This window comes from Chelonoidis abingdonii, chromosome 2 (genome assembly GCF_003597395.2).
Source record: "Chelonoidis abingdonii isolate Lonesome George chromosome 2, CheloAbing_2.0, whole genome shotgun sequence".
Lineage (NCBI taxonomy): Eukaryota > Metazoa > Chordata > Testudines > Testudinidae > Chelonoidis > Chelonoidis abingdonii.
The window spans coordinates 116,934,310-116,949,928 of NC_133770.1; the positions used below are offsets into that span (position 1 = coordinate 116,934,310).

The 15,619-nt window shown below is 42.4% G+C and overlaps 1 protein-coding gene across 2 annotated transcripts in view; it reads right to left on the reverse strand.

Annotated features, from left to right (window-relative positions):
• The window catches only part of PTPN3 (protein tyrosine phosphatase non-receptor type 3), a 220,112-nt gene that overhangs the window by 57,462 nt on the left and 147,031 nt on the right, over window positions 1-15,619 (reverse strand). For both annotated transcript variants that reach the window (XM_032764588.2, XM_075062630.1), the window contains 2 exons: window positions 9,041-9,197; window positions 7,671-7,834 (listed from right to left, as the gene is read on the reverse strand). In XM_032764588.2, the coding sequence (XP_032620479.1) occupies window positions 7,671-7,834; window positions 9,041-9,197 (321 nt within the window). The remainder of the gene's footprint in view (window positions 1-7,670; window positions 7,835-9,040; window positions 9,198-15,619) is intronic.

Sequence of the window (15,619 nt, forward strand, 5' to 3'; positions counted from 1 at the left end):
CTCCTTGCTCCTGGTCCCCTGACTGCCCTGACCTCCATTCACCCCCTGCCCCTCACAAACCCCGGGACTCCGATGCCCCATCCAAACCCCCCCGCCCCTAACCGCCCCTCGGGATTCCACCCCCTCATCCAACCCACCCTGCTCCCTGCCCCCACCCCTTCTCCAACTCCCCGAGCCCTGGGCCCCTTACCATGAGGCTCCACACAGAGCTACATACGCTGCTCTGTGGGAGCACACAGCCCCGCCCCTCCGGTTGAGCGGGGAGCATGTCTGCCTCCCCATGGAGCCAAACTCTGCCCTTGGGAGCACGCAGCCCTGACCCCCAGAGCACTGAGCGCAGGGGGCAGGGCTCCAGAGGAGGGGATAAGGTGGGGGAGGGGCCAGCAGTTTGCTGCGCTCAGCCCCACGTTCCGGCCCGGGAGTGCGGACCCCGTGGCTTGCCGTGCCGGGAGAGTGGGGCCATTTGCCCACCCCGTGCGCATGGCTATGGTTCTGCTCCCTGCCCCCGCGGGGGAAGTGGAGGGCAGAGGAAAGCGCGCTGGGCTGGGCAAGATTTTTAGTGGCATGCGGGAGTCCTGGCAGGCTCCAGCGTGCCATTAAAAATTGGCTCGCATGCCGTCTTTGGCACGCATGCCATAGGTTGCCGACCCCTGGTATAGTGTCTACCGCAGGGAAAAATTGTATGTGATTATGTAATTAAATTTTTAACTCCCCATCTACCTCCAAAATGTAATGACTGTGTGTGAGACTATAGTTTTGGCATGTCTTGACATATAAAAGCTTCATTTTGCAACATAAATATCTACATGTGTCGTGACTACAAAATAAATAAATATTAGGGCTGTCAAGTGATTAAAAAAATTAATCATGATTAATTGCAGTGTTAATAATAGAATACCATTTATTTAAATATGTTTTGACGTTTTCTACATTTTCAAATGTATTGATTTCAATTATAACACAGAATACAAAGTGGACAGTGCACACGTTGTATATTTTTTATTACTAATATTTGCACTGTAAAAAACAAAAGAAATATTATTTTTCAATTCAACTAATACAAGTATTGTAGTGAAATCTCTTTATCATGAAAGTTGAACTTTCACATGTAGAATTATGTACCAAAAATCCTGCATTCAAAAATAAAACAATGTAAAACTTTAGAGCTTATAAGTCTACTCAGTCTTATTTCTTGTTCAGCCAATTGCTCAGACAAATAAGTTTATTTATATTTGCAGGAGATAATGCTGCCCGCTTCTAGTTCACAATGTCACATGAAAGTAAGAACAGGTGTTTGCATGGCACTGTTGTAGCCGGCATCGAAAGATATTTACATGCCAGACAAGCTAAAGATTCATACATCCATTTATGTTTCAACCACCATTCCAGAGGACATGCATCCATGCTGACTATGGGTTCTGCTCGATAACAATCCAAAGCACTGCGGACCAATGCATGTACATTTTTATTATCTGAGTCAAATGCCACCAGCAGAAGGTTGATTTTTTTGTTGTTGTTTTGGGTTCTGTAGTTTCCGCATAAGAGTTGCTCTCTGAAGACTTTGGAAAGCATGGTCCACACCTCATCTCTCTCACATTTTGGAAGGCAGTTTAGATTTTTAAACCTTGAATCGAGTCCTGCAGCTCTGGAATGGTGGCTGAAGCATGAAGGGGCATATGAATGTTTAGCATATCTGGCGTGTAAAGACCTTGTAAGGCCAGCTACAAAAGTCCCATGCAAATACTTGTTCTCACTTTCTGGTGACATTGTAAAGGAGAAGCAGCAACATTTTCTTCCTGAAATGTAAACAAATGTGTTTGTCTTAGTGATTGGCTGAACAAGAATTAGGACTGAGTGGATTTGTAGGCTCTAGAGTTTTACATTGTTTCATTTTTGAGTGCAGTTATGTAACAACAAAAAAAATCTACATTTGTAAATTGCACTTTCACGAAAAAGAGATCGCACTACAGTACTTGTATGAGGTGAAATAAAAATACTATTTCTTTTGTTTATTTTTACAGTCCAAATATTGTAATAAAAATAATATAAAGTTAGCAATGTACACTTTGTAGTCTGTTGTAATTTAAATAAATATATTTGAAAATGTAGAAAAAATCCAAAAATAGCTAATACATCTCAATTAGTATTTTACTGTTTAACCGTGCAATTAAAATGGCAATTAATTTTGATTATTTTTTGAGTTAATCACGTGAGTTAACTGCAATTAATTGACAACCCTAATACAATATGAGAAAAACAATTTTTCAAGTTCCTAAGAAATGTATAACTTAATTGCCATATACCTTTTATGATTTTCAATTTATCTTCCTCCACAGTTCTATAAAGTATTATTACAATATTATTAAGGCAAAGTCTACTTACTACCTTTTACTATGATCTGAAAAAAGATCTGCTTCCTATAAAGGTATTGAAATATTATTCTGTTTTACAGGGGCCATAGTCTTACTTCATCTTTATGTTCTTTTCAATGTTGTAGAGGCACTGAGAATTATTTATAAGGAAAACAGAACACAAACTTTTAGGTCTGAAGGTCTTAAAATTTTCACCTGTCATTACTTGGCAGAACAAGTGAACAGCTCAAGCTTAAATCTTTATTTCCTTCAAATCAACAGAATTAACTTATTTTAAAAAGAAGATCTGCTTACAAAGCACAATGTATATATACACACAATACATAGTTAAATTATGTTTATATATTTCCATCCCCCACCACAACCCTACTTTTACCTCTTCTAAGTAAAAGAAGGTTTAATATTCTAATCCCTAATAAATCATGAGGAATTTGGGGGAATTTTAATTCTTCCAAAGAGCTTAATGCATTTTGACATTTTAAAATAATGTAGGCTTTAATATAAGATTCCATACACAAAGAGTAAAAGCAACAGGATGCTGACAGAATATCTTTTTACATAAAAATCTGTGGTTACCAAAAGCACATGTTGAAAATTAGTTCCTCTATAAGGTTAACTGAATCCTGATACTCAGTATCACAGTTTGCTACACATTTTCAGTTTGAACAGCATAAGCTGGGGAAAAACTCACATGGGAAGAGACCTAGTTAGTACATTTTTAAATACTTGCAGCAATTAAAATTTAGGTTCAGCTTTTGGTTTGACTAGCAATTTGTGCTTTTAGTGGAAGACAAAGATATTATCAATGTCAAGATCTCAGCTCTGAGTTTTCAGAGTCCTTTCCGGCTTAAAATGTATTATGTTAAAGTCCACTCACCAGAGAGAATTTCTAAGCACAGCAGGTACAGAATGGCTCTGTTTTATCACATCATATTTGAAGATCTGCTTAGCTATTATAAGAATCCAAAGCCTATTAGCAATGGTTGCCACTGCAAATTTCACATTCCCCTTGTTCCACCACATACTTAATATATCAAAGGACAGTTTTAGAAATTTTTTCTTCTCCATCTCCCCTCCCCATAACATTGGGGTAAACATACAGAACTCCTCATTATGTAGGGATATTAAAGAAGGTACTAACAGTTATTCCCCCAAGTGACAGTGACCCTCTCCCCCAGGTACAAAAATCCTTTAGTTCGTCTGTTAAAAATTGTAAGCTCCTGTCTGTAGAAAACATTGATTGTATCTGTCCTGTGAAAGATACTCTATTACTATGTAAAACTTACAAACAAGTTAATTGACTTTGTTCTTGATGTAAACACTATGCTGGCCTTCAGCTGTAATTGATACAATGTAAATAAACAGACCACCACCCTCTGTGATTACAGGGCCAGGAGTCTCATATGAATTAACACACACCCCGAGAATGGTGGAGACAGTAAATTAAAATATGGTTAAGATATGGAATGTATGTTGATGAATGCTTGATGTGTATGAATGGTTAGGGAGGTGCCAGCCTATAAAGGGAGTATCCATTGGCCGAAGAATGTGTCAAGTGGACCACCTGACAACTCCCGGAGGGTAAACTGGGATCCACCCCATCACCTGGAAGGATGAGAAATACAAGCTTTGGACAGTGTAAAGCCACCAGGAATGTGCCATCTGCCGATTGAGTCAGCAACAGCAGGATGAAACAGCTCCCATAGACTAACATAAGAATTAATTCCTATAAGAATGAACTCCAAAGACTGAGGACTTTGAGTCTCTGGTTCTGCTGCCAACCTCCAGGAGCATCAGGTGAATCTGACCCAGACTCGGCTCCATCCTCATGACCAAGATACCTGTCCAGTAACTTGGCATGAGCAACTTCTAGGCTGGTAACTATAACACCTACACAGAACTNGCATGTCATGAGCAGATAATGTGTGTGTGTGTGTGTGTGTGTGTGTAAGGAATAAGTAGTAATAGGAATTAGTCAAACAGTGTTGTTTACTTTTATCTTTTGCTTTATTCTTATATGTACAATAAACGTGGCATTTTTGTCTTATTTCTCTTAATAAGATCCTGTTGGTTTTTATTATATTGGTATAGTAATAAGATATTTTATATTTTAAAGGTGTTTTATGAGCCCATAATTTAAAAACAGACTTTTAAAACTGAATTTTAATAGGTTACTAAGTCTATGATATAAACTAATTAATTTGCATCCCAGAGTTAAAGAACTGGCTAAGGAACCACTGACTATTTTCAAAAAACTGGGGAACTACCAGAAGTCTAAAGTAAATATATGTGGTACTGTTTTTCAAAAATGGAAAACTGATCTTGGCAATTACTGTCTTCTTGGAATAATGCAATGCTCTCTCTCTATCTCTGGAGATAGTAAAATTCAGCTAGTGCAAAATAAGGTAGTCCACTTACTAGGGCCATGTCTCCACTACACACCACTTTTCGGTGGCGTGTAAGATGTGTGTAGAGCCCTGTGTGGATTCAACATTTATATGTGCAGATGTGGATATCTGCAGAGCTGCAGGGCTCTACCAGAAACCGCAGCAACAAAAGCAGCAGCATGTTGGGCCACCGTTGGCAGAAGCCAGCGTCCAGTCTGGGCAGCTCCTCTAGTGTGGCTGTACTGACCCCAGCCCTGCCCACTGGGTGGGCACCAGGATCACCAGCAGCTGTCCTTGGTCACAGTAGCATGTGAAAGTGGCTCGTAAGCTCCCAGACAGGAGACGCACGCTGCTGCGCAGAAGGGATTCCTATGGGGGAGCTTATGAATCACTTGCACACACTAGTGAGACCAGGGACAGCTGCTGGTGAGCCCGGTGCCTGTTTTATATCCATGGATATAAATGTTGCATCCATGCAGGGCACTAGCTACACATCAAACAAAAAGCAAGCTGCGGCCACACTGTGGTGTGTAGCTACATGTCAGTGAAAGACTCTGGCAGGAGGGAGGCAGCAGAAGAGGAGTCTGGCAGTGGGGAGCTGACAGACTTTCCCCACTGCTGGAATCCTTCCTTATCTGCAGTGGGGGAAAGCTCTAGTGGTGAGGAGCTGACAGAATCTTTCCTTGTGGTAGGGAAAGGCTCCAGCAGCTGAGAGTCAGTGGGACACTACACAGTAAAAATAGCTGTAGAGTTGGGATGGCACACCTTGGGTGAGAATAGAAAGCCATATAGGGTATGTACTTGGGTACACACTCACATCATTTAGGTGTGTCTGTACTCTATCCACTTCAGCTGTGCCTCATTGTCTACACTGCTCCTTAAACTCATGCTAATGTGGCTACCCTGAGTATATACTCTACACACTGCTGAAAGAAGAGTGCAGTTTTAACATAGCCTTAGAGATAGTGTGCTCACCTCTGGCTTATTAGCCTGGATATATGAACGGGTACACACACTGCAAAATGTCTTAAAAACTGGAAAAAGGGTAAAGATGAACAATGTTGACTGAGTTGAGCAAGTATCTAGTGGGATAAGAGAAGGAAAAAGTCCTAGATCTATTTTTATTTAACATGATCATCAGTGATCTCAAAAAAGGGATAAACTTATTAATGAAATTTACAGAGGCTGCTAAATTGAGTGCGGTTGGAAACTCCAAAAGGGACAGAGAAATATTATGAAGGGATCTAAAAAGATGAAGGAGTGGTAAGAAACTTGAAATACTTTGGGGCAACTGCAAACATTATATACAAAATCCCTTGAACCGTAAGGTAATTTGCTCTTAAATTTTGTGGCAAGGTCTCCAGGTTTCTTCGTTACTTTGGTGCAGCTGATGAAAGTCTAAGAGGAGTTTAATACATTTTAAAAAGAGAGGTGTTTATTTCAGTATGAAAATGAACAATACAATCAGCATCGTAGCCCTTATTTTATTAATTTTTATATTAAATTGAGGCCCTGAGAGCAGGAGGGAGAGAGACCCAGATTTGGTTCACTGAATTACCTTGCCACAAGAAAAGCATTGAAGAACAATGGAAGAATATTTTTGTTGCCCTTCTCTGATTAGGGGTATGGAACAGTTTCCATATGAGGAGAGATTAGAAAGATTGGGACTGGGCAATTTAGAAAAGAGAATGCCAAGAGGGGTATGATAGAGGTCTGTAAAATCATGAAGAGTGTGGAGAAAGTGAATAACGATCACCAAATGAAATTAATAGGAGCAGGTTTAAAACAAACACAAGAAAGTACTTCTTCCCACAACTCGCAGTCAACCTGTTAAACTCATTGCCAGTGGAAGTTATGAAGGCCAAAAATATAACTGGGATAAAAAATGAATTAGATAAATTTATGGAGGATAGGTCCATTAATGGCTACTAGCCAAGATGGAACCCCATGTTCTGGGTGTCCCTAAGCCTCAGACTGCCAGATGCTGGGACTGGACAACAGAGGACGGTTCACTTGATAATTGCCCTGTTCTGTTCATCCCCTCTGAAGCATTTGGCACCAGCCACTATTGGAAGACAGAGTACTGGGTTAGATGGACCACTGGTCTGACCCAGTATGGCCGTTCTTAACTTTATTACTAATTCCCTGGTTTAATCAGCAATTTCTGTAGTGAAGAAATTAATTTGATAAACTATTGAAATTTATTTTGTGAGGGTTTTATGACATTTATTGCAAATATATCTGAGCACATCACATACAATACATGAATTTTTCCACCTCCATTTTACACATGGGGAACTGAGTCACAGTGTGACTAAGTGGTTTGTCCCACACAAGCAGTATGTGTGGGAGCCAGAAAGAGAACTCAGGTATTTTATGTTCCAGACCAGTTCCTGATAGATAAGAAGATTCTCCCTCTACAACACAGAAACGTACATACCACAGAAATATCTAAACTTGTAGGAGAAAAAGGCCAGGAGGGAGTAAGCTCCTGCTGTTACTCCATGGAAAGCATAGCAAATATAGGGAAAGAGGAAGAGATAAACTGACAATCTTGCATTTTCATTGTGCGACACAGGAAACTCTATCAAGAGCAGATTGGTCTGATTTCTGTCAGAAAACTTTATTTTTGGCATGAAGAGAATTCATAAAATTAAGATGAATTGGTGTTCAATCTGGTGGTTGAAATAAAAACTTTAAATACCGATTTTTCTCAATACATAGTGTTTCATGCAAGACCAATAACTCACTATTCCTCAAGATGGTTGAAAGTGTAAGCATGAGCGTGAGAGAGAAGGGGCTGTATTAAGCCTGCTGAGATGGGGCTGAAGCGGAGCAATAAATGTCCAAATGCCTTAAAGTCACTCCTCAGTCAGAAGCACCAGGTAGCTGTGAATTTCACGTTACCTACCTCAAATTGAATGAGTACTGTCCCACTTTCCAGCCCTTTCTTCAGTTGTTCCATAGACCCCTCTAGTGTGTCACTGTATTCTGAATACGTACGAAGAATAGATTCTAGAAAATTCTGGGAATCTGCTTCATCTTCTGACTTGGCCTCAACCAAGGGTTTGGCAACTGAAAGACATAGAGGCAAATTTAGACTTTTTACATGCAATCTCTAGTTATGTTAAAACCTACTTGAGTACAAGCATGGACATTTTTAATCCTCCTCGATGCTGCAAGTTAGGCTACTAATCCCAAACTGAGACATCTAAATAAATTTGGCCATAGTTTTACACATGCTGACTAACCCCAGCGCTGCACAAATCGGTAAGAGTTCAGTATCAGAAGTGTAGCCGTGTTAGTCTGGATCTCTAAAAGCAGCAGAGAGTCCTGTGGCACCTTATAGACTAACAGACATATTGGAGCATGAGCTTTTGTGGGTGAATACCCACTTCGTGACATGCACCCGACGAAGTGGGTATTCACCCACGAAAGCTCATGCTCCAATACGTCTGTTAGTCTATAAGGTGCCACAGGACTCTTTGCTGCTTTTACAATAAGAGTTTAACACCTTTGAAAAATGAGACCAATGATTTAGGTGCCCAAATATGAGTAAGACCATAAGCATCCAGGTTTCAAACGTTTAATCTAATGATACACCAGCAGCCCTGTCATGTACATTTTTGGATAGGCAAACAAGTAACAACCACCACAGGAAGAGGCCCATGAATTTCACCTATTGAAATTTAGAACAAAATTTATAAATATGCCTATTTGAAGAATGACAAAACGAGCCTTCTGGATTTGTTGTAAATTACATTTTTCACTGTATGTTTGTGCTGGGGAGAATTTACTGTTATTTCCACATCTGGAATAGAAGTTTTAGAAGATGGTACTATATTTTAAAATGTTTATCAAAATGTTTTTTGTGCAACAAACTGTTTATACCACCACAAAAATTAAAATTAAGCAGAAACTTGCTGCCATATCTTTTATTTAAAATTAGTATTGTTTAGTATTCTCAGAATATTCACCCACTTGGGTCAATACTCTTCGCTTTGACTAAAACCTCACCAAAACTGCAGTTGTATGATGCAAAAAAAACACAGCATTGAGATGATGTGCTCCTCACTTGAATGCATAAGGCTAATGGCTCAAACATTTGTGTTAGCAATCAAGAAGAGAGCAGATCTCAAATGCTACCACTTTATTTCAATACAGACCCATTCACAGTATAACTCTTGATTATGAATATATTAAAGTAAATTGCAAGGGGAAAAAGCCACAATTTAAAGGCATGACAGTCTCAATTACATTTAAAAACCTTAGTGCAGTTACCTTTCCGCCTGACCAGAAGTGCAAGCTCTCTTGTGTGCAATTCTCTGCTGGCTTTTATAAACATTACCACTTGGTCATGAGTATGCTCTGAGATGTCTCGACCATTGATTAACACTATCTGATCACCTTCGTTCAGTTTTGGAATACATGTATCAGCCTGTTTCACAACCAAAGAAAAAAAATTCAGTTTATCCAATATCTTCAGCAGAACATTTCTTATCTCAGGGAGACTGAATTCATCATGCAGCAAAGACAAAGTTATTCTCCTGACAAAGTCTTGCCCTCTGTATCAGAAGTTATGTCAGAGGATTCAGATCTAAAATTGTTCTAGTGGCTTCAGAATGAAGATAAGAGTAACAGTTCACACAGCCTATTAACAACTATACAGAAGTTTGCACTTGATATGTTTTATGCATCTGAGCTTTACAATCTGGACTTTTAGAAAGATTTTGAAAAATGTCTCTCACACACAAAAGAGAGCAGAGTGATTAAAATAGCAAAAGAATAGGAGTAAGTTTCTATGTATATTGAGTAAAAATGCTTTATAACATTAGTTTTGCTCCATCATCATACATAGAAACTGAAGATTAATATTAAACACCATAAATGAGGGCTGTTCCTACATTATACATCATTGGTTTTACTCAACTATAAACACAACAGATGATTTATGCATTTTTGGTTAGATTCATACAAGCTTCTTCTTGTTCCACAGAGGAGAACTGATGAAATGCTACTGGGGAGTAAGCAGCTTTATTCCTGCTTCCTCATTAACAATTTTCCAAGTAAGATAGTGTGGACAGGTCCTTTGATCTCCAACACTCACAGGTGCCTCTCTTAGGGGCAAATCCTATTCCTGCCCCTGCAGTCACAGAAGACAGCAGGAATTAGGTGTGCCATGCATGCTGTGAACGCTCCCTGATTGTGTGAAGATCTGCTAGAATCCTCCCTGTACTGGACTTGGCACCGGGCTTTGGAATTTCTCCTCAGTTCTTCATCAGTGCTCTTTAGGACTCAGCAGATCTGAGTCCAAAGGAAGGTTTTTTGAGCAAGGATCCTGTGCAGTCAAAAATCTCCCTGGGAGAGGCCTGCTAGGAGCAGAACAAAGTCACCCATATTTGCTTGTCCCTAACAAAAATGGATATTCTGTTCTGGAGGCACCTAGCAGCATCAAAATGAAGCCTAGATGCACTAGAGATCTGCCCATCCTTTCAACTTAATCTTAATTGCTCCCTCACCTATATCGGTTGGTGTTGCAGAGCTTCACGAATCAATGTCTGTTCATCCAATGTTATTTGTGCTGTCAAAAAACAGGAACTGGAACAAGTCGTCCTGATTAGCACTTGTCTTCCTGCCCGGGTTTACATGTTTCAGGATGAATGGGGAACAGCTGAAGGACTGAGGTAGAGAAGTGGGCTAATGGCAAATAGCATTTGCAGGAAGAAATGAGAGATGATGGAAAGAAACGGTGAGACTGGCAAAACCAAGAGGGAGAGAAAGACAAAAATGGGAAATCTGCCGGAAGAAAAGGATGATCTGCGTAGGTGGGGAGAGAAACAAGGGAACAACCAGTGGACCAAATTTGATGATGAATCATGGTCATGTACCACCTTAGGTACTTTGCACGTATGCTAAGAAGACTGAAACTAACAGGTGGGAGTGTGAAAGACACAATCAGATAAGGGGGAAGAAAATAGTGAAATGGAAGAGAGAACACAAGCAAAATGGAAAAGTTGCAGTTCCAGTGCGGAAAAAGGGAAGAGGCAGTGTGCTGAGGTGTGTGAGTGTTTTAAGAAAGACATAAAAAAGGAGGGAAAGAAAAGAAGAAAGGAGGGAAAATAGTTAAGATGGAGAACACTGAAAATGATGAATGAAGAAGGAAAAAAAATGCAAAAAGACAAAGAAAAAATCTTAAAGGACAGCCACAACATTTAGTGACTATTATTTGAATTTTCAGGCTTTAGTAGTTCCCTGGAAAAGTCCCTACTACTCTGTACTTTTTCGGAAAGCAGGATTGTACAATGCTATTGCTGTGGATGTTTGTCTTAGGCCTTGGCTACACAGGCGCTTTACAGCGCTGCAACTTTCTTGCTCAGGGGTGTGAAAAAAACACCCCCCTGACCGCTGTAAGATACAGCGCTGTAAAGCGCCAGTGTAAACAGTGCCGCAGTGCTGTGAGCACGGCTTCCAGCGCTGGAAGCTAATCCCCATGAGAAGGTGGAGTACATGCAGCGCTGGGAGAGCTGTCTCCCAGCGCTGGCGCTGCGACCACACTCACACTTGAAAGTGCTCCTGTGGCAGCGCTTTGAAGCTTAAAGTGTAGCCAAGCCCTTACTATTTTGTGATATTACCATTTGTCATATATTTTAAGAAGTTACACATCACGGCAGCAGGTAGCTTTTTGGAATCTCAAGGATTGATCTGGAATTCAGAGGGAATGGTTTCAAAATCTTTTTTAGAGAGTAGAACCTCAAAGTTATGGACACCTCGGGAATGGAGGTTGTCTGTAACTCGGAAATGTTCTGTAACTCTAAACAAGACTTCCCCTGGGGCAGGGGGAAGGGAAGGGAAGGGTTGGGACTGCAGCCACAGGATGTGTATGTGGGAGGTCAGGGCTCCGGGTTGGGGGGGAAGGACCTGGGTTTCTGACCCTTGGGGCACTAGGACTCTGGGCAGGGTGCTCTGGGCTTCTGTCCCGCCGGAGCACCGGGGCTCAAGGCTTTTGACTTGGGGAGAGTGCTGGGACTTGGGGCTTCAGCTCCAGGGCTCCATTCCCAGCTTCAGCCCTGTGGGAGGGACACTGGGCTTCCCACAGCTCCGCTCTCAGCTGTAGTGAGGGGGGGGCCATCAGGGCTCAGGGTGTTAGCTATGGGGGGAGTGCTGGGGCTGAAATTGGTGCTCCCCTCATAGTGAAAGCTCTGAGCCCACTGCCCCAGTGGGGCTGAAGCTGGCAGCAGAGCCATGGGGCTGAAACCCAGCACTCTCTCCAGTTTACAGCCCTGAGCCCCAAGCCCTCCACCCCCATCGGAGGCTTGACCCCCCCTTGTGACTGTAGCCCCAACCCCTTGTGGGTGAAGCCCTGAGCCTCCATGCTCCCCCTGCCCGCCAGACTTAAGCCCTGAGCTCCAGAGCTCCTCTTGGACTAAAGCCCTGAGCTCCAGTGCTCCTGAGGGTCAGAAGCCCTGAGCCTCCCCTCTGCCCAGAGCCCTGAATTCCCCACTCACCATGTGGCTGCAGCTCCAATCCCACTGTGGTAGAAACCCTGAGCCCCAGGGCTAAAGCCCCAAGGCAGTACAGTATTTGCCTTAGAATCATAGAATATCAGGGTTGGAAGGAACCTCAGGAGGTCCAACCCCCTGCTCAAAGCAAGACCAATCCCCCGACAGATTTTTGCCCCAGATCCCTAAATTGCCCCCTCAAGGATTGAACTCACAACCCTGGGTTTAGCAGGCCAATGCTCAAACCACTAAGCTATCCCTCCCCCTTGCCTTTTTTTTTTTGGTCCGCTCTGCTGCCTGATTGATGACTTCCAGTTCCGCCGGGTGTCTGGTTGGCCAGTAAGTCCGCAACTCTGGTGTTACTATCTCTGAGATTCTACTCTACAGCAAGGCTACATCTTCACTAGACACTGCAGTGGCACGTCTGCAGTGCTGTAGGTGCGCTACTGTGGTGCTTCAGTGTAGATACTCACTCCAACGATTCGAGGGGTTCTCCCACCACTGAAGTTAATCCACATCCCTGAGAGGTGGCAGCTAGGTGAACAGAAGAATTCTTCCATCAACCTAGCACTGTCTACCCTGGAGGTTAGGTTGGCTTAATGATGTTTCTCAACGGGTTAGATTTTTCCACAACCCTGAGTGATGTAGCTGGGTCAACTGAACTTTTTAGTGTAGACCCGGACTTAATCAAGTGGATCGAACAAGAAAGCAGAGAGTGGATTGTGAGGCATCAACGTTTTACAGTAATTAACAGTTTCCCTGGAAGTTGACATTCTTCTCCACTAGTCACCAAGAATCCCAGCTGTTAGCCAGCCACTTACTAAGGAATCCACAAAGCAGACAGAGAAAAAGGTATCTAGGAGTGGAATTAATCCTTTCAATGCAGGTACAATATACATCTTTTTCAGAGATCAAACTTTTCAAGACAATGGTGCTAATGGCTTTTCATCCAGTTTAAGCCGTCAAAGTTTGGTATAATACCAAGCACTTCTTTTTTGGTCCTAAAAATTCCTCATATTGTAAAGTTTCAAAGCTGTATTAAGTGAAAAGTTGCAAATTTTTGAAAGAACAACCAAAATGTTTTGTTCAGAGTTATGAACATTTCAGGGTTACAAACAACCTCCTGTCTGTTACAGCTATCCCCCTATTCCATTTTGTTTTCTTACAGCTGTCCCCATACTCCATTTTGTTCTCCTCCTGTGGCCGTCCCTTCCCTGGCTGTTAAGTTGTTTACCAGGGCCCCTTAAAGTTGTTTACCAAGAGCCATTGCCCTTCTCAAAGGGATGGCCACTTGTGTTAAGTGGGACCACTGCCCTGTTCAAAGGGTTAGTCCTGTTATCACCTTGTTAAACCTGGGCTCGTGTAGGGTAGGCAATGTCCAGAGCTGCAAGACCTATTGTGTTTTTAAGATCTTGGGCATGAGTCATAGGCCTCATGTGCTTTTGAGTCACCTACAACCTATGCACAGGACTCTGCCCAGACAATGTCTCTGTGCCTCACCTACAGTTTGTCCTGCCTCCTCTCCTCCCTGTATCGAGAGGAGATCAATCAGAAAGTACTGGGGGTAAACTGCCTGATTTTTGCCTTTAAAAACAGACATTTTTGAAACTAAGATCAGAAAGTTCCTGCATTGCTGCCTGGTCTGATCAGCCAGGGGTTCTGGGGGTCCTTTCTCCGCTCTTCGGTTCGGTTTTATTTGTGAGCGTACCGTTTTTTAACCCCCCCCCCCCCACGAAGAACGAATTTTGCTGCCTGAGAGATCTCCTGATTATGAGACCGCTACCTAGCCTTCTGAGGTTGTTCTGCTTATTTGCTCTGCTGCTTGAGCCTTGGGGCTGGTAAGAATCCCTCTGTGAAACTCTCTATACTTTATTTTATTATTTTAGCTGCTGGCTCTGTCTCCCCACACACAACTCAAGCTAAACCTTGGTCTGTGTCTTAAACCTCTCTAAACTCCGTGGCACTCTTGCTGCTAAAATAAGTTGTGCCGCGCAAGCTCTGCTCCTGTGGCTTTGCCTCGGGGCTCTCTGCTTCCAGCTGTATCCAGCGCGGCAGCCACCATTCACTTGGCTCCTTGGAAGCTGGGCACATACCACTCTGCCCTTTCTGTAACTTCCCCCAGCATATAGTGCACCATAGTTGTTTGTTTATAAGTCATAAGTTGTTAAGATATAGAGCTTGTAAGTTTCACCTGCCTTGTTATTTTGTTTTGTTGCTCCGTATACGTTGCTTAGTTAAGTTTGCTTAGAATTGTGATATTGTTGTTTTGCCTAGCTTGTTGATTAAGATAGATATAGGTTTGCTTGAATTCATCTTCCACTGTCCCGACTCCCGTATAACTTAGTCTGTCGGTCTTCTCCCCCGCTACCAGTCTCCCCTCTTGCTGGCTCTCTCCGTGTCTCCCTGTTACAAAAACTCCTTGCTGCTTCCCGCCATTCCCTGCATCTGCAGCACCCTCTCCGATGCTTCCCAAACCGCTTGCTGCTCCCCCTATCAATCCCAAACCTTCTGCTTTAGACCCCTGCAAACTCCAAACTCCCACCAACCCCTTGCGCTTCTCCGCCGGGTCGTATCACTGTCTGTTTTTCACCCGCTCACTACCCTTGTGAACTCCCCCTGTTTCCTTGTGGTGTCCGCTTAAAACCTCTCTCTAGCCGTTTGTCCTTACCTTGCAGGCTCCAAAGAGCTCTCGCTGCTTGCAGTTCACACTCTCCTCTCAATTCAGTTGCCACTAATCATTTCACTCCCCCAACCCCTGCCTGTTTCCTTGACCCAGCCAGTAGTACACTCTTGCTATCACAGCCTCACACGAATTAAGTCAGTCAATTTTTCTACATTGCTGTAACTATAAACCTCACTTATCAAACCACTATTGCTGATATAATTTGTATTTGCGATTAATACCATTGTGTTACATTGTATATAAGGCCACTTAACCACTTACTACATTCATCTAAGATTGTTAACCATTTTATATAGAAGCTAGCAATTTTCATTTGCATTTTCTTTTTTGGTACGTTTTGCATTCCACACTGTATCTAGAGTTGTTCCTATACTAAAGGTTGAGTTGCTTATAATAACTGTACTGTATCCCTTGTGCTGAACCCAGCCTACTGTTAACCCATCGTTAGGAACTCCCTACACTGTCATAAGAACCCCCCATCATTGACTATTGGCCTATACACCCCATCCCTTCGTATTTTATTGTTAAATTCCCACCACTTCCTTTTTCCTTTAATAAAGAAATTAATTGGCACCCCACCTGTGTGGTAATTGCTCCCCAAGATCCCATATACCTGCTGGCAGGGACAAAATTGGCACCCCACCTGTGTGGTAATTGCTCCCCAAGATCCCATATACC